Below are 19809 nucleotides of genomic sequence, written 5' to 3'. Positions count from 1 at the left end.
TTGCACTATTGCCTTCATCCATCTCAGCTCCCATTCTCTAAGGCGTAAGACAAGGTGTGAAAGCATCGATGACCAATCCCAAGTTTGCAAGTTTGAGTTTCACACCTTATTTGAGTGCTCAACTTTTGGTCACATTAGAGCTTCCTTTTCCCATATTTTCAACTATGAGCTCTCCTTACACTCATTCCTTTCCCAACCACGATGTTGACTCTCAATTGCAACGCTCATTACCACAATTCTTGAGCACTAAGCCACTCATTAGCCCTCCACACACCACATGATATGTTTCTTTTGGCCCTATAACCTCTAACAAAAATAATGGAATCTCTCTCTCTCTCTCTCTCTCTCTCTCTCTCTCTCTCAATGTAAAGATCTTTAAGGTCCCGTGGGATAGTTTCCTAGAACGTTAAAATACTCTTCTTCTTCTTCTTCTCTCACGACATTAAATCATTGTCAAACACAGTGAAGGTGTGCGCAAAGCAAAACACGTGTGAGTACGCAGGAATGCACCCAAACTCCATTACATCCAATCATTCTCGAAACACCATGAAAGCATGTGGAAGAATGTGTATGGGCGTGCACACAGAAAAGAGGAAAAGAAGAGAAGTTTTTAACATCATAGAACTGATCCCAGGAGACCTCAAAGATCTATCCAATGAAACTCCATTATGTTCAATCATTCTTGAAACACCTTGAGAGCGTGTAAAAGAATATGTACACACGTGCACACACATATTCAGAAGAACCAGAAAAGAAGAGAGAAATTTTTAACATCATAGGAGTGATCCCAAGAGACCTCAAAGGTCTATCCAATGAATCTTCAACAAAAGACCTGTTATTGAGGAGGGGGATAGACATGAGATTCCTCCCCAAGGGGGCTATATGGCTCCCATCACCTGGGGCAAGGCAGGGAAGGGAGAATCTAAGGTATCCAGTATTGTCAATGGGTAAACTAAGGGGGGTGAACTAGGGGGGGCGAACTAGTAGTAAACTAGGGGGAGTGAACTAGGATATATAGGTAAACTACACATCCAAGGAATGATGCGACGCAAGCCTGTGATGGTAAGGAGCAAATTGGGGGTACCCATGAGTTCGACTCCCTCGCCCAAGTGGTCACTACGCTTCTTGGCCATTTGATTACACTTGCAAAAACGAGCACTTGCAAAAAGATGAGTGTGACATACACAGAAAATCAAACATCAACTATACTCCACCTGCCAAACTCTGTTGCTGTTGTAATTCAAACTTGAACAAGCAAAAAGGCCCATGAAGGTTGCTTCTGTTGTACAGAGGATCACAAGAAACGACTAGTAACCACCTCAGCAGATTTTTATCAAAAGCGCACAAAAGAAAAGTGAATTAGCGAGACATGCTAGGAGTCTGCTGAGAATGAGCTACACCTTTACTGCACCAAGTTTGAGCACACATCATCCTCTGCTTATACCAAGTCTTTTAACCCATGTCAATCATTAACAGTCATCCTCATGACTTTGCCGCAAGATAAGGTGACACCTAAGGCAACAACTCTGCTTTACTCGCCATCATCTGTCGTGGAGAATTTGATCTTCTTAGGTCTCGCTGGTAGAGTGGCCCTCTGCATATGACAAAATCACACTTAATAGGGTAAAAAATGTAACAGCTACAATGCCACAAGGCTTTTCTTTCCTTCAACAAGTTGTGTGTTTAAAGGACATACAAGATCAGGATACTCAAAGTCAATTCCTGCATCCTTTATCCTCTTCCTGCGCTTACTCTCCCTTCTTAAAACTGCTTTTAATATGTGCCTCTGCTCATCTGGTTCCCTTTCCTGCTTTCATCAAAGCTGCTCTTGAGTATTAATTTGAAGCCACCACAAACAACAATACAGAGAGCAAGAAGTACCCTATTCTCATTAATGCTTGCCAGCCACTTGAAATTTGGAGGTTTATAAACACGACCAGATCCAACCCACCTACTCCAAAAAAAAGGGTTGTCAAATTTCATAATGAAATAGGATAACAAAAACTTTATCAGAGGACATACGACTCACATCCTGTGGTGGACTCGTTCTAGTGGCACCAACTTCACTTGTAATAAGTGCTCATATAGAAGATAATTATTCATCGAATCTGCTACTATCTCTGCTACCTGACTCAGTGTAGTAGGAGTTAATTAAAAACTCCTCACACAAAGGTGTAACTTGGAACAAAAAAACACAATGAAAAAATAACCCGCACTCGAGACATACCTCTGGAGACTCAAACTCGATAAAGGCAAAATGTTTGGATTTGCCTGTCTGCAAAAACAAACAAACAAACTATGAGTCTGCCAATAGGTTGCTAAACAGCTCTGATTGGCCACTTATTCTAAATGGTTTGCGCTTGTATAGGGCCAATTATTTCAATATGTGAATGATCACATAATATGTCACCTTACATCTAGGTACCTTGGAGAGATTGGGTCATAATCAGGGTAAGACTGACAGGACGCTGAGAATAAGGGCCATCAAATGCAGGGATCCGATGTTGCACCCAAAGCAGGGCAGCCTTGCATCCAATGTCCATGCAAATCGGTAGGTTGTTGCTGCGAATCAGCCCACCGATCCACAAATTGGGAGGCAACCAGCAGGCGGGAAGGGCCATTTGAGGGCTGCCTTGGTCTGTCAAAACACAGACAATAACTCAGCTACCCCAGCAGTTCAAGGAATACGCTGGTCCAGATCTGGAAAAAAAAAACGCTACCAGTCCTTGGCGTTTTTGAACACGCAAATGTGGTCAATCTATGAGGGGGGAGGGCAAAACCTTTGACACTCTGATACCATGTGTGAATGACTGTGTTCACTTACATGGTATCTTGGGGTCATCACAATCATCCACACTTGTATAAAGCTGTCCTTGGCGGCCTTGCACTCAGACCAAGGTTTCTCTTTCCCAACTCACGTCGATTTGCAGCTGCAACGTTGCAAGGTCCGCTCTCAATGAGTGGAAAAGAGGAACGAGGGGAGGCTGGAGAAGCCCTTCTTTCTTAGATTACCTGCCACTCTTCAAAAACACATATTAGAGACATTGACATACATGGCTCTGTGTGCCACGTGGGCATGCTTCATCCACTTCCACAACCAGAATCCTAGAAGGATTAATACCGGCAATTTTGTGAGCCTGTTCGCAGGACCTGTGTCACAAAGTGCTGACGTGTCAAAACCCTGAAGAAGGAAGCCAACTTGCACATGTCAGCCAAGGAGCCTAAACCCTAAGAAGAACAAGTAACTGAAGAACAAGTAACTGAAGAACAAGTCCTACCAACTTATGGGGACACTGTCCGATGGGGCCCCAAGTGACATAAAGGATTAAAATAAAGCAAGACCCACACACAAACACTGAAAGTCTTGCGTATCAGCTGATGACGTGGCAGATTTCCGGAAATTACGCTAACAGTGCTGACGTGGCAGGCTGTACGGATTTCCGCGTTTTGCGTTGACCGCTGACGTGGCAATTGTACGAAATTCCGTGATTTACGCTGGCAGCTTTTTGGCATTGCTTTTGGACTAGAAGCTTTTGAGTTTGAAGGCTTTTCATGTAAACTGCTTTTCATAGGCCAAGGGCCTTTAAATATGTGCTAAGGGCTCATTCTCTGGCATGCTTCATGGAGAAGGTGCAGAGTCTGGAGTACCGGCTTGTACTGTGTTGATGCAATATAAAGAAATACCGAAAGGAGCGCCAAGGTTTGGGGCCAATACTCTCTGGGGTGGAATTCCACCACTTCGTGCCGCGTGTCGTCTTCTCTTTCAATTCAGTTGTTATTGAAGTGCTAAAAGTCTGTTCTTTTCTATTGGCACGTGGTGTCCATCTTGTGACAACCTGCATGTCCGGACAAGTCCATTAGATTAGATTAGGTTTTGGGAGAAGCAAGAAGGCGGAACCCTAAGTCTTGCAAGAAAAGCTCGCAGAGTTGAGAAAATTTCTCTCTGTGCAAAAAGTCGACAAGACTTGGGATTCTTTGAGAAGGTGATAAGAGCATGATGCTCAAGAACCTAAAGAATCCAATAGAGCAAAATGCTCGAGATCCTTCAAGACCTAAAAGTGAGCCAAATTCAAGGATATGAAGCAGGTCTCTAAACCTGAGAACACTCCAGTCAAGTTTGATACTTTTAACGGAAGGAGAGATCTGTCACAAGACGAGGACCACGCGCCAATAGAAAAGAACAAAGTGAACAGACTTTTAGCACTTCAGTAACAACTGAAACCGAAAGAGAGAGAGCACACGCAACACGGAGTGGCGGAATTCCACCCCAGAGAGTATTGGCCCCAAACCTTTGTCACGTGACACATCCAACCCTATGTGTTCGTGGACAAGCTACAGCATGACAAGGGTTCGGTTCAGTTCAGTCCAGTCAGTCTAACTTAGGAAGTGTTCTGGGACTTTTGTGAGTCTGTTCGCAGACCGTGCATGTCCAAACACTTAGATCAGATGCATATCCTCTGGATGCACACAGCACGATCATCAGCATTACCATCAGAATCCATCAGGAGCATTTTCCAATGCGCAGAACCTATTTTCCCTAATTTTGACATTTTTCACTTGTTCTTTTAAGTGACTTTTGTTGGAAACTAAGTAGGGCAAATTTACCAAGCAAATATATAAGGAAAACCTAGCGCTAGCTTTTTTGGCAGAAGAAGAGGAAAGTGCACAGGCAAGGCCACTTGCAGCAGGCGTCTCCCTCTCCCTCTCAAGAGAGAACCAACCCCTTCAGTCTGGCGTTTTTCAGCCCTAAAAGCCAGCATTTTCAGCCCCTTCAGCCTGGCATTTTTCAGTCCTAAAGCATCAGCGACTCCAGCATGCAGATCCAGTAATTTCAGCCTGCGGAACAGCAACCACAGCCAGTAATACCAACGTTTTTGAACAGCAGGAGTCCAGCGTTTTTAGGCAGCAAATTCAACAGATAAAAGGGCAGCAGATCCAGCAATTCGAAGCAAGAAAGACAGCGTTTTTTTAGCATACAAAGTCACAATAGCAGATAGCGTCATCGTCGTCGTCCTCGCAGCATACAGTTTTCGGCCATAGCATCACTTAGACTTGCATAAGCACTTGTACCAGATTGTGCAATCAATAGTAGACCACCCTCGCCATCAAGAGTGGGGCCCTTGGAGGAGGGTTTGACAACTTCCCGGTGTCATATTCTCTTCTCTCTCTATCTCTCAATCTCAGCACCTTCACGCACAGTGTCTATTCACTTTGTTTGTGATCACTTGCACTCTCTCATTAAGGGAATGGAAGGCTCTCCCTTCCGTAAGTAAAAGGAACCTTGAGCACGATCGGATCACTCATCTTAAGCAAAGTTCAACTTTCACTTCTGCTACACCTAACATTGGTATCAGAGCTTTGGCAGTGTTCTGTATCACTCAAGGAAAGAACGACATAATTGTTTTTGCTTGTTGCGGTCGCACGTAACCCAAGTCCTCTTGGGCGTGACGATTCGAGTGACAGGAAACCCAAGAAAGAAGGGCTTGTCCAGCCTCCCCTTGTGCCTCTTTTCACTCATTGAGAGCGGACCGTGCACTTAGCGGCCGGCCAATCGACGTGAGGTGGGAAAAAGCAACCTTGGTGTCAGCGCAAGGCTGCCAAAGGAGTGCACCCGCGGAAAAGAGCAGAACTCGGGTAAAGAGAAGATCCTTCTCTAACACAGATTGCAAGCAAAAGAAGAACCTCAAGAACTCAAGAACCTCAAGAACCCAAGAACCTCAAGACCCCCAAGAACCTCAAGACCCTCAAGAACCCAGGACCCACAAGAACTCAAGTTCCTCGTGAACTTAAGAACCAAAGATCACAGCGTATGGTCATGACCCGAAGCGGAATGGATACTTCGCATGGAGGTGATGGGCATGAAAGTAGTGAAGAAGAATTTCCTCACCATGGTGGTTTTTCTGACCCTCCCCCTTCGCCATCTACGCCAGGGATTGCACCAAATCCTATGGAGGCTTTGGTCAAGACGATGATGGACATGATGGCACAACAACAAGAAGCGAATCGTGTTGCAATGGCACAACAAGAAGCGACTCGCATTGCAATGGCTCAACAAGAAGCGCAGCACGTTACCTTGGAGCGCGAGCGCCAAGAACGACAGGCAGCCTTCGAGGAAGGATGATTCGCGAGCGTAGACAAGCGCGCTTGGCGGACAAGGAACGAAAAGAAAGAAAAGCAGAAAGAAAGGCAACTTTGGAGCGTGAGCGTGATGATGCGCGCTTGGCGGCCCAAGAAAGACGAGCAGCCTTGGAGGCCGATCGTGAGGCACAGAGAGAACTACGCATGTAAGAATTGGTTCGACAGATTCTCGCCTCGAGGTCCGAGCCAGCCAAAGATGTTGGTAGTTCATCAAGTGGCGTAAGCCGAGATTCGGACTCCAACAACCCCATCACAGAGAAGATCCAGTTCAGTAAGTATGATGGTAAGATGGATGCTACGGTTATTCATTCTTGGTTGCATCAATTTAATGCTTATTTTGCGACAACTAAGAAGACAGGCAATAGCAAGGTTTTGACGGCAGCCATGTATCTTGCCGATGATGCCATTAATTGGTACCACGCATGGCAAGAGGCACAATTGGCCGCGCACCTAGAGGAAACCGACGAAGACGCGCCCCTTTCCTTCAATTGGGCCAACTTCCAAGACAAGCTCAAGGCGTGGTTTATGCCACCCCAGTACCTCGCACGATTGAAGGACGATTGGCATGGTCTCAAGCAAAATGGTATGCCAGTTATGTCTTTCTCTAATCGTGTTTTGCAGCTCGGCACCCAATTATGCAAATCGGATGATGAGCGCAAGGAGGCTTTCATTTTCGGGTTGGACAACTATATCAGATTTGATGTCGAAGTCCTCGACCCAATCGATCTCAACAAGGCGGTAGCGGATGCTCTCGCACAGGAGATGAAGCACAACAAGGACAAGCCTAAGGAAAACAAGACTTCCACAAGCACCTCTCAGACTTCGCAGAACCCTCAGAACCGTAAGAATGGTAAGAACGGTCACTCTTCTAACCAATCTTCCAATAGTCTCTCAAAAAAGAACTCTCCAAATGAACCTAAGGGTAAAGCTAACACAATTGCTAAACATAAGCTCACGCCAGGTGAAAAGATAGCACGAGAAATTTTAGGAGGATACATCACGTCAGAAGAGCAAAGCACTTATTCTAAGGAAGGTCGTTGTTTCCATTGTCACATTACGAGTCACATAAAAAGAACATGTCCTAAGCTTGACTCTAATGAATCTAAAGAATCCATTGAACCCACTTCCACTGTCAATGCAATAAATGACAACACGAGTGTGCCCAAGTTTCTCATGACCCTCCCATTGATGAGTCTCTCATTAAATGTTATGGTCATATGACGGGGCAACGTTTTTTGTCATATTGTTTGACCCATGCAGTATGCATGATGTGATTAGTCTCTCTCTGTAACCGGCCTGTTCAATCCAAAAAGGGCGGTAGACTTTACTTTAAACCTTGATTTAGCTTTCACCCATTATTAGTCGTCTATTTTACCTGCACTATAGTGACACAAGAGGGGGGAATTGGATACAGATGCTAGAATGCACCTGTATGAGAAGACCGACACCAGATTGGCCCCTAACTTAGGCGCCCCTTTCGGTATTTCTTTATTGTTCAAAAGAGGGAATAAACGATGTGGATTCCTACAAGCTGCCCCACACAAACTTGGCTGAATTTCAACTCTTCCGGCCTGATTTCGGCAACATAATTGTACTAGGACCCTTCACAGTCAGTATTCCCACGCATTGACTGACCTTCCCGACGCATACGGGCACTTTACAAAACCTGGCGAGAATCTGCAACACGCTGAATTCTCTGTCTTCAGCCCCAAAAATGCGCCAGATCACCTGTACAACGGTCCCCTTGCGTCCCCGAACCTCCTGGGGGTATTAGGGTCTGTTTAGGGCCAAAACCCTAAACCTGCAAAAATACACAGCAGGCTGTAATTTACTGTTTTGGGCTCCGTTTCGCGTGCCGGTCGCATCCGTAGCAAGTCCTCGAGCTCCCGCACCTGTAGGGCTGCTTGCCCTTTGAATCGGACGAGATTTCTGGCGTGAAACCTCTCCGAATTCACCTGTACCTGCGGGGGGATTAGCCGCTAGCTAATCCAGTACCTGTGCAAGAGGCTCTTGCCTCGGCAATCGCGCATGAACCCACACAACTGTACATTGGTCAAATGAAAAGCCCACTAGAGGGGCATAACATACTGCCAAAGGGGAGAGAGAGGGCAATGCGTAGCGTGCAGAGCATCACTCCTGGCACCGCACTGTACATAGGAGGGAAAGCAAGCACTCCATAGCTCTTAACCTGTGACAAATCTGAAAATGAGGCTCTCCCGCTCCTAAATTCAGCGCCACTTCTTGTTGCATGAGGCAAGTGCACCAGAATGTGCCACTTGGCACATTTACAAGCATTTTCCCGTTTCGGGGTTGCCGCCTAAAAATCTCCCAACCGGTTGCCCAGTTGACTTCACGGCAGAGTAAGAAAATGTTCTCCTTGTCATTCCGGAGGTAATGACGTCAACACATTTTCAGGTCCCAAAATAGCAGTTCCCTAAATTTTAGGAGATGCTGCCATTGTATCTTTCTAGGTCATCCGACCCTCTTTGTACACTGCGGCCACATCCAGAACTGAAATGTAGCCTCTGTAGCAAAGGATTCCACTTTGGCTAATCAATGACCCCACTTGGCTAACCATAGTCCTTGCCCAACCTTAGTGCTCTCTTGCCCTCAGGCCTGGACTCCCTCTGAACAGTTCCACACTAGCTATGCAATGCAGGGCAGTTAGATTTCCCGAGGGGTGTTTCCAAAAAGTGAAAGTAAATAGATAATAAGAAAGAAATCAACAAAAAGGATAGATAGTAGTCACACGCTGGTGACACTCTCTTGTTGAGAGAGCCCGCGTAGAGGTTAGTCAGAAATCTCCTCTCGAGGTATCTAGCTTCGCTCCCGGTATGGACTGTCTCATCACGAAAGAGTGCCTCGATGTGTTGTTTACAGTTCAACAAGCCGCTTTCCGTAGGAAATTTTTAGTCTCTCCTCTTTCAGAACGTGATATAATTTTGGGCATTAGATGGTTTCGTGATTGGGCGGAAAATACGTTCACTTTCAATGCCAAAAGTGACTCCCATTGTCATTCGTGGCGAGCAAGTTATTCATTCTCCATCTCTCATGTTTAATGTGCAGCGAAGATTGAAAGGATTCAGGAGAAGGAGACTCTCTCAGTCTCTTCTTTGCAGGATTAGCATGATGATAAGCATGATGGATTCAATGATAATGATAAGCATGATGATTTGAATGACAATGACAAGCATGTTGATTTGCATGATAATCACGATGTGATTTCTCACGAGCATGATGATTTGTATGATCAAGACATGATTGTTCACAAGGATGATGGTTTAGTTGATGCTTTTTCTAGCGAAGCTAACCTCGTTGCAAATTCGATCAATCACGAAGAATCGATCTTGGTTTTCGAGTCGAGGTCCACAGCACCCCCACAGGCAAATTCAATCGATCACGAAGAACCGATCTTGGCTCTCGAGCCTAGGTCCAGCGAACCCTCACAAGAAATGTTATGTATACGAATGATTAGTCAGCACACAACATACGAGTGTTTCATTCGTGATCGTTTCCTATATTTTAGTCAACGTCTTTATGTGATCCCTTTTCCTAGGCATGACATATTGCACGATGAGCACGATTCACTCATGAATGAGCACGGATGTATGCGGATTATTCATGGAAAGATGAAATGTATGTATTCAAGGAATTCACATTCCATGTCTCTTCCTTGGCATGACACAATATCCGAAAGAACACAGGAAAGATTGAGCATCAAGCATCGCATTTCCATTGTATTTTGCCACAGTTAATTGATTTAGATCAGAAAGACAAGATTCGACCCCATCGTTTGCGTGTGTTTGATGAACGGTTTGGCACTCCGTCTCTATGTTCATCTCCATTGCATGCACGGTTTTTTCGAAGGAGTAGTGTTTTCCCAGTCACTTTACATGGAATGGGTAAGTTCATGTTTTTGTGTTGTAAGTGGTTCCAAGAATTTTCAGCCTTGGAGATTCTTGAAGAAGGTGGACCTACGTCCATAGACAAAGTTGAAGCATTGAAGGAGCTACAGAAGCCTTTGAGTCGCTTTCGGTGCGGCCCAAAGAAGCAAGCATTGCAGACCTTTATGAAGTTCAAGTATCGCACGACCCACACATCAGAGTGGGCCGGCGAAGAGTCATTTCCAAGATTCCGGATGTCACAAGGGGGACACCACGTGCCAATAGAAAAGAACAAAGTGAACAACTTTAAGCACTTCAAATAACAACTGAACTGAGAGAGAGAGAGAGAGAGAGAGAGAGAGAGAGAGAGAGACAACACGAGACACGGAGTGGTGGAATTCCACCCCAGAGAGTATTGGCCCCAAACCTTGGCGCCCCTTTCGGTATTTCTTTATATTGCATCAACACAGTACAAGCCGATACTCCAGACTCTGCACCTTCTTCAGGAAGCATACCAGAGAATGAGCCCTAGCCTCATATTTAAAGGCCCTTGGCCTGAAAAGCAGTTACAGTAAAAAGCCTTTAAAACTCAAAAGCTTCTGGTCCAAAAGTTGCCAGCGTAAATTACGAAAATCCGTACAGCTTGCCACATCATCAACCAACGTAAAATGAGGAAATCTGCCCTTAGGGTTAGGGTTAGGGTTTCTGCAGTTTTAGGGCTTTTGGCAACAGAATTAGGGTTTGCAAGTTTTAGGGTTACGGTTTCAACAATTAGGGTTTCTGGCAAAAATTAGGGTTAGGGTTTTCGGCTCTCGGACAACCATCTCATCACTTTGTGACACTTCTTCTGTTACTTGTTCTTCTTAGGGTTTAGGCCCCTCGGTCGGCATCTGTAAGTTGGCTCCATTCTTTAGGCTTTGACACATCACCAGTTTGTTACATCTCCCCTTCTTGAAAGAGAGTAATCGTCCGCGATTACAACATATCTGCAAAACAACTCAAGTTAGCTCAAAAATTTCCGAGGGTCATTCCGAGGGACAATCAGTTTGCTCTTTTTATTAAGGAGTTAGCTTCTCCTTTCTGCTCTTATGATCAAGGAGTTAGCTTCTCCTTTCAGTTGTTTTGATCAAGGAGTTAGCTTCTCCTTTCTGCTCTTTTGATCAAGGAGTTAGCTTCTCCTTTCGTCTAGATCGAAACTCTTGATATTCCGGCGTAGTAAAATTAGCCACCACCTGATCTTCCACAGGTGTCTTGATGCACTAAAAAATTACATATCCAAGCAATCTCATCCAATTAGGAATATTCAGTAATTGGCACATCACAATGCAACACAAATGCTCACATATGAATGTTACAAGACATAGAAACATAAAGCCGCCGATGAACACTCCCCCCGCAAATAACCATCCAGGTTCGGGCCATGAGCTGTTCAACAACTCCCTCATCACTCCTCCCGCAAATAACCTAAAAAGGTCCGGGCCATGATATATAGACGCCTTTTACAACCAAACGTCCCCCAGACCACAGCCTGCGTCGTTTGGAGGTGCTGAGAGTAACCACTGCTCAGACTTCTTAATACTCCCTCGTAAATAACCATGCAGGTCCAGGCCATGAGTAACAAAAACAATACTCCCCCCGTAAATAACCATGCAAGTGTGGGCCATGAGTAACAACAATACTCCCCCCGTAAATAACCACAAGGGTCCGGGCCATGAGTGACAACAACAATACTCCCCCCGTAAATAACCACAAGGGTTCGGCCCATGAGTAAAAACAACACTTTTCAATCATTCAATACTCCCCCCGCAAATAACCACAAGGGTCCAGGCCATGAGTATGAACAAACAAGGGTCCAGACCATGAGTATGAACAAGCATTCTCAAACATCTTTTCTCACTTCTCCGCCCGGGAGTAAAATCACCCATCATTGAAACCAGTATCAAACCAAAGTCAAACAATTCAAATCGGCACCAAAACAAGTTCAAAACAGATACCATCCATTTCAAACAAATTTCAAACAGGATCACCAAACAAGATCAAACAGAATTCAAACTTAAAAAGCAATCTCGACATCAGTCGAGCTCGAAAAGTCGACTGACTTTCCATCTTGAAACCTGCACCAAAAATTAGGGTTAGGTTCCTTCCATGGAGCACAGCATGGTCCACCAGCTCTTGGACAGACAGTGTTTCTTTGGCGGCGATGGTAGTCCCAAGAGAGAGCAATCACATCGAACCTCCAAGGTCATCTGCTCGTGAAGAGACATCTACTGAGAGATGTTGAGAAATTTCAAGTTATAATCTGCTAGGGTTTCCATGGCAAGCATTTCAAAATACCCCACTTTGCCAGAAGTTGCACTCCGAAGGAAGATGTCAGAAACCATATAACTTTGAGCAAAAATTTTCTTGAAAGCTTGCCAAGTACTTGGAGTATGCTGCTTGGTAGCTGTAGACATCAACATCTGCATGGCACTGCTTCTGAGAAAAAAAACAGTGACTTGAAACAAATCTGGATCCTTCTCTTGCAAGTGATCTTAATTGGCTTATGCCTTGTAAGACTCTGCGGTGAAGACGGGAGCACGCCCAATGCGTGATGAAGTAAGGGTGGGAGTGGCTAATAAGTCCGGGTTGGAGGGCGAAGATACCTCTGTCTGCTCTTTTATAGGACCGGTATGCTTTCAGAAAAGCACACGCCTGATGCTCTGATACCACTGTCACAAGGGAGACACCACGTGCCAATAGAAAAGAACAGACTGAACAACTTTAAGCACTTCAAATAACAACTGAACTGAGAGAGAGAGAGAGAGAGAGACAACACGCGACACGGAGTGGCGGAATTCCACCCCAGAGAGTATTGGCCCCAAACCTTGGCGCCCCTTTCGGTATTTCTTTATATTGCATCAACACAGTACAAGCCGGTACTCCAAACTCTGCACCTTCTTCAGGAAGCGTGCCAGAGAATGAGCCCTAGCCTCATATTTAAAGGCCCTTGGCATGAAAAGCAGTTACAATAAAAAGCCTTTAAAACTCAAAAGCTTCTCGTCCAAAAGCAAAGCCAAAAGCTGCCAGCGTAAATCACGAAGATCCATACAGCTTGCCATGTCATCAACCAACGCAAAGTGCGAAACTCTACCCTTAGGGTTAGGGTTAGGGTTTCTGCAATTTTAGGGCTTCTGGCAATAGAATTAGGGTTTGCAAGTTTTAGGGTTAGGGTTTCAACAATTAGGGTTTCTGGCAAAAATTAGGGTTAGGGTTTTCTGCTCTCGGACAACCATCTCATCACTTTGTGACACTTCTTCTGTTACTTGTTCTTCTTAGGGTTTAGGCCCCTCGGTCGACATCTGTAAGTTGGCTATATTCTTTAGGCTTTGACACGTCAGCAGTTTGTTACACCGGATGTTATTGGCGATCTCCCTCGACGCCATACAGTTCGGTACCAGTACCTCACTTTGAAAAGGAGGGAATGTCACGGGACACATCCAACCCTTTGTTTCCGTGGACAAGCTACAGCATGACAAGGGTTCAGTTCAATCCAATCAGTCTAGCTTAGGAAGTGTTCTGGCACTTTTGTGAGTCTATTCGCAGACCGTGCATGTCCAAACACTTAGATTAGATGTATATCCTCTGGTTGCACACAGTACGATCATCAACATTACCATCAGAATCCATCATGAGCATTTTCCAGTGCGCAGAACCTATTTTCCCTATTTTTGACATTTTTCACTTATTCTTTTAAGTGACTTTTGTTGGAAACTACGTAGGGCAAATTTACCAAGCAAATATATAAGGAAAACCTAGCGCTAGCTTTTCTGGCAGAAGAAGAGGAAAGTGCACAGGCAAGGCCACTTGCAGCAGGCGTCTCCCTCTCCCTCTCAAGAGAGAACCAACCCCTTCAGCCTGGCGTTTTTCAGCCCTAAAAGCCAGCATTTTCAGCCCCTTCAGCCTGGCATTTTTCAGTCCTAAAGCATCAGCGACTCCAGCATGCAGATCCAGCAATTTCAGCCTGCGGAACAGCAACCACAGCCAGTAATACCAACGTTTTTGAACAGCAGGAGTCCAGCGTTTTTGGGCAGCAAATTCAGCAAATAAAAGGGCAGCAGATCCAACGATTCCAAGCAAGAAAGACAACGTTTTTTAGCATACAAAGTCACAGTAGCAGATAGCGTCGTCGTCGTCGTCGCCGTCGTCCTCGCAGCATACAATTTTCGGCCATAGCATCACTTAGACTTGCATCAGCACTTGTGCCAGATTGTGCAATCAATAGTAGACCACCCTCGCCATCGAGAGTGGGACCCTTGGAGGAGGGTTTGACAACTTCCCGGTGTCGCATTCTCTTCTCTCTCTATCTCTCAGTCTCAGCACCTTCACGCACAGTGTCTATTCAATCTGTTTGTGATCACTTGCACTCTCTCATTAAGGGAACGGAAGGCTCTCCCTTCCGTAAGTAAAAGGAACCTTGAGCACGATCGGATCACTCATCTTGAGCAAAGTTCAACTTTCACTTCCGCTGCACCTAACAACCTTGGCACCCCTTTCGGTATTTCTTTATATTGCATCATCAAAGTACAAGCCGGTACTCCATCCTCTGCACCTACGTCCAGAAGCATGCCAGAGAATGAGCCCATGGCCTCATATTTAAAGGCCCTAGGCCCAAAAGCAATTTACATGAAAAGCCTTCAAACTCAAAAGCATTTGGTCAAAAAGCTGCGAGCGTAAATTACGGAAATACGTACAACTGCCAAGTCAGCAGTCAGCACAAAATGTGAAAATCTGTACAGTCTGCCACGTCATCATGTCAGCATAAAATCCGGGTTTTCCATACAATTCTGCCACGTCAGCAGTCACGTGCCAAATAGAAAAGAACAGATTGAACGGACTTTTAGCACTTCAATAACAACTAAAATTGAAAGAGAGAAAGCACACGCCACACGCAGTGACGAAATTCCACCCCAGAGAGTATTGGCCCCAAACCTTGGCGCCCCTTTCGGTATTTCCTTATATTGCATCATCAAAGTACAAGCCAGTACTCCATCCTCTGCACCTTCGTCTAAAAGCATGCCAGAGAATCAGCCCATGGCCGCATATTTAAAGGCCCTAGTCTTGATGCACTATTACATACCCAGGCAATCTCATCCAATTAGGAATATTTAGTGGTTGGCACATCACAATGCAACACAAATGCTCACATATGCATGTTACAAGACATATAAACATAAAGTCGCCGATCAACAACCCCCCCCCCCCCCCCCCCCCCCCCCGCTAATAACCATCCAGGTCCGGGTCATGAGCTATTCAACGACTCCCTCATCACTCCTCCGCAAATAACCTAAAAAAGTCTGTGCCATGTGAGGTGTCGAGAGTAACCATTGCTCAGACTTCTTAGTACTCCCCCGTAAATAACCATACGGGTCCGAGCCATGAGTAACAACAACAATACTCCCCCCATAAAGAAACACAAGGGTCCGCGCCATGAGTAAAAACATTACTTTTCAAACATTTCAATACTCCCTCCTCCCCCCCGCAAATAACCAAAAGGGTCCGAGCCATGAGTATGAACAAGCATTCTCAAACATCATTTCTAAATACTCCACCCGGGAGTAAAATCACCAATCATTGAAACCAGTATTAAAACGAGTCAAACAATTCAAATCGGCACCAAGACAGGTTCAAAACAGATACCATCCATTTCAAACAAGTTCTCAAACACAACTTAAACTTAAAAAGCAATCTCGACAACAATCGAGCTCGTAAAGCCGACTAACTTTCCATCCTGAAACTTGCACCAAAAATTAGGGTTAGGTCCTTCCATAAGGTCGTAGCCGACCACACCATGGTCCATCAGCCCTTGGACAGACAGTCTTTCTCTGGCAACGATGGTAGTCCCAAGACATAGCAATCAAACCGAACCTCCAAGGTTTTTATCTCGAAAAGAGACACCTACTGAGAGATGTCGAGAAATTTCAAGTTATAATCTACTAGGGTTTCCATGGCAAGCATTTCAGAATACCCCACTCTGCCTTTGCATTCCGAAGGAAGATGTCAAAAACCATATAACTCCGACCAAAAAAATCCTTGAAAGCTTGTCAAGTCCTTGGAGTGTTCTTCTTGGTAGCTATAGAGATCAAGAACTACATGGCACTGCCTCTGAGAAAAACAGCAGCTCGAAACAAATCTTGGATCCTTCTCTTGCAAGTGATCTTTATGGCTTATGTCCTGTAAGACATGAGCGGTCAAGACGAGAGTGCGTCCGATGCGTGATGAAGTAAGGGTGGGTGTGGCTAATAAGTCCGGGGTCGGGATCTGAAGATACTTCAAATAAAATTCCAATAGTCTCTAGTTTGCTCTTTTGTAGGACCGGTACGACGGCATGCTTTCAAAAAAGGACACGCCTGATGCTTTGATACCACTGTCACAAGACGGGGACCTACCACGTGCCAATAGAAGAGAACAGAATGAACAGACTTTTAGCACTTCAATAACAACTGAAACTGAAAGAGAGAGAGCACACGCGACATGGAGTGGCGGAATTCTACCCCAGAGAGTCTTGGCCCCAAACCTTGGCGCCCCTTTCGGTATTTCTTTATATTGCATCAACACAGTACAAGCCGGTACTCCACACTCTGCACCTTCTCCAAGAAGCATGCTCGAGAATGAGTCCATGGCCTCATATTTAAAGGCCCTAGGCCCAAAAGTAGTTTACATGAAAAGCTTTCAAACTCAAAAGCATTTGGTCCAAAAGCAATGCCCAAAAGCTACCAACGTAAATCACGGAAATCCGTACAACTGCCACGTCAGCAGTGCCTTCTCTGGATACATTGATGTTCACAATAAATAAAGTTGCTCTCACTATGTAATCAAAATGAATTTTGTGGCAATAGATGGAACAATGTGAAGTGGCATCACAAGAAAGGCAAAGGGAGAGTAACATGGCAATGGTAGGGATGCACCTTAAAGGATTGACTTATGAGGAGTCTATAACATAATTGTTACGAGTAGCACAAGTAGCAAAAGCAAACACCTTAATCAATTGTCAAATGTAGGGGTCTGAGATTTGATAATCCAACAAAATTCAGGTTTCACAATCAACAACATAAGGGGAAAAAAGACTTTAATTTGATTGCATACCTTCTTGTTTCGCGATATTCTTAAACGTTTGATAGTCCCAAACTGCCCAAAGAACCCTTCAATACAAGGGAAAAGCTTATCAAGAACAACAATTCCTCCGGGGAAAGACAAAAAGAATACACTAATCAAAGAAGAGGAGAATACTACGACACTTGAATAGAAACTTGATTCAACAGGCACAAAACTGAACTAAGAAGCAGTTTACCCCACCTCTCTCTCTCTCTCTCTCTCTCTCTCTCTCTCTCTCTCTCTCTCTCTCTCTCTCTCTCCACCCGTATGTGAAGTTGATGAACGAATAGGGCATACCTCGCATTTGCTCTTCATAGAATCCATGGGGTATGCGACCAACATAGACGACACTGGACTTGTTCTCGAGAGGGCGAGGCCCTGAGAGAGCAATCTTAGCCTTCTGTTTGCGCTTGCGCGCCTTGGAGGCTTTCCTCTTCACTGCAAGATTCGACTCCTCTTCTGTGTTCAAGGGCTGCAAATTTGTAATCAGCAAAATGATTTCATTGCAGCAAGAAACAGACAGAGCTCACACACCATAAAGTCCTGCATGGTCGCCATGGCGAGAAGGCGAGAGAAGAGTTGTACAGAGGGCTTTCAATGTCGTCCACACAGGTTTTGAACTCAACGCCGAGTGAAAATGAGACCTACTAGATAGTCGGCCGTCGCTAACTTGCAAGGAGTCTCTATTTACTCTACTGGGCTTCGCCCGCCTCTCTCTCTTTCTCTCTCTCTCTCTCTTTGCGTCGCGGTGCTGCCGGAGCTGCAGGCCACACCCGCCGCTTGAAGGAGCTTCTAACACGTGGCAGTGGGAGGGAACCGGAACTCCCTCCCTCGTATAGATTACGGACGGGAGTATTTAGGCGATGCCATGTGGAAGTAAGTAAGGAAACTGAGCGACATCTTGAGCCAAAAATTGACGGGGAGGGGGGCTACCCTAGGCATCGCGAGCCGTTTTCCTACATGCAGTAGGGAGGGCTAGCCCAGGCAGCAAGGCGTGTAGATGGGGGGAGAGAGAGTCTTAGAGAGAATGAGCGAAACTTTTCCAGGCTCAAGCATTGTATGCAAACGTAAAGGGAGAAAGAGAATGAATGACGATGCAAGTTGAATTGTGTGTGTGTGTGTGTGAGAGAGAGAGAGAGAGAGGGGGGGGGGGCTTCAAGGAACGACGCAGGAGAGGGAAGCGAGAAGAGCTTGCAGGGGGGGGGATCACAAACATACAAAATTCCCTTTAGTGTAGATTTTGAAAATAATCGATAAAATACATGATGAGCACTCAAAAACGGATCTCGAAGGAATAAAGATTATAAAATCTTGAACATTCCAACCAAAATAGATACAAGGGTATTTTGGGATTTTTTAACATTTGAGGGGTATTTTGGGAATTTCTACAAATTAAAGGGGTATTTGGTGATTTTTCATCCAGCACAAGGCTACGCTGAGGCACACTTTTCCCTAACATTGAACAAGAGACAGGAACTTGGAAGTCAACATGACGGAGACTAACAGTAGTTGGATCCAATTGACAACATTCTTCTTATAAGGGCAAGACCTGTTAACATATACATGTGGTAGTGATGTGTGTGAACACACTAGGACCGTCGGGGCATTTTTTCCCTCTTTAGGAGGTTTTTTCCCGCGTGCATTGTATATACGTCCATCATTCTAGGGCTATCTATCTTTTCATTGCACACTAAGTAACACACTCTCTATTGTGTGCCTTGAGCTTCCTTCGTCTTCTCCAAGCTGTGTACGTCTCTTTGCAACCCTAATTCCAACAATTGGTATCAGAGCAGGTTGCGTTCTCCCGGGCTTAGTCGCCAGCAGCTCCAGCACACACCTGCTCACTTTCTCCAATTTCTGTGAGCTTTGGTGAGTGTTTGCAGATCGACAAAAATTTTGGGTATACTCGTAGAGCTCAATCTGCTCAGATTTCTAATTCGGGCTCATTTCGATCTCTGTTTCCACTACAGGAAAGTCTGCACAGCCAGTTTTGTCATTTAGTGCAAAATTTTTGTCAGTGTCATTTTCTGCATAACAGGTCCTATACAGTCTATTGCGGGTTGTGCTATATAGCACGTGCTGGTCTCACTCAGTTTCTCCTCATTTCGGACAGTTTTCACATCAGGTGCAGGCATTTACCATGGTTGACAACAACACAGATGTGTTCAAGATGTTTGCTGCTGAGGACAGATTGGATGGGGACAATTACAATATGTGGGCTTACATGATGCAACATGTTCTTGTGTCAAATGGCGTCTGGAATATTGTGCAGGGCATTGATGTACGTCCTGGTTCTGAGGATGTAGGCGATGTTGAGGATGTTGCAGGTCTTGCTGCAACGATTGCTGCTATTAGAGTTGTTTTGCCTACGGCTGAACAAGCTCATTGGGATGTAAAGGATGTGCAGGCTCATGCAGTGATTTGCGTTGTCTGTGAAGCGCACCATTACTCCTCACATTCGTTTAGCAAAATCTGCAAAACAGGCTTGGGATATTCTAGTAGGTCTTTATGCAAGCCGCAATGAGGCTAAAATTGCTTTACTGCGTAAAGAGCTGGAATCGAAGATTATGCATGAGGAAGATGATATGGACACTTTCGTTGCTGGTGTCAAGGATATCAATGAGCAACTTAATTCTGCAGGTCATTTCAGACAGTT

At 45.1% G+C, this 19809-nt stretch overlaps 1 protein-coding gene across 1 annotated transcript; it reads right to left on the bottom strand.

The window, feature by feature from the left end:
* Positions 1-1215: 1215 nt before the first annotated feature.
* On the bottom strand, positions 1216-17844 carry LOC147444447 (RNA-binding (RRM/RBD/RNP motifs) family protein). Its single transcript, XM_086527053.1, has 8 exons — positions 17688-17844; positions 17451-17625; positions 17145-17200; positions 2228-2275; positions 2030-2127; positions 1882-1951; positions 1697-1807; positions 1216-1594 (listed from the first exon to the last, which is right to left on the bottom strand). Exons 1-8 carry the CDS (start codon positions 17709-17711, stop codon positions 1532-1534), a joined length of 645 nt encoding a protein of 214 aa, XP_086383179.1. The 5' UTR covers positions 17712-17844; the 3' UTR covers positions 1216-1531.
* Between the last annotated feature and the right edge of the window lie 1965 nt (positions 17845-19809).

The sequence above is a fragment of the Adiantum capillus-veneris genome, chromosome 13 (assembly GCF_014529385.1).
Source record: "Adiantum capillus-veneris isolate H3 chromosome 13, ASM1452938v2, whole genome shotgun sequence".
NCBI classification, from domain to species: domain Eukaryota; kingdom Viridiplantae; phylum Streptophyta; class Polypodiopsida; order Polypodiales; family Pteridaceae; genus Adiantum; species Adiantum capillus-veneris.
The sequence above is the reverse complement of the archived record's forward strand: the minus strand, read 5'-3'. Positions and strand labels throughout refer to the sequence as shown.

Excerpts from the sequence above, each read along its gene's own strand:
- LOC147444447 (XM_086527053.1), bottom strand. The coding sequence starts at position 17,711 with ATGGCGACCATGCAGGACTTTATG. Across the intron at positions 1,808-1,881 it reads CAAGCATTAATGAGAATAGG|GAAAGGGAACCAGATGAGCA; the intron begins GTACTTCTTGCT and ends TGATGAAAGCAG. Across the intron at positions 1,595-1,696 it reads ACTTTGAGTATCCTGATCTT|AGGGCCACTCTACCAGCGAG; the intron begins GTATGTCCTTTA and ends TGTCATATGCAG.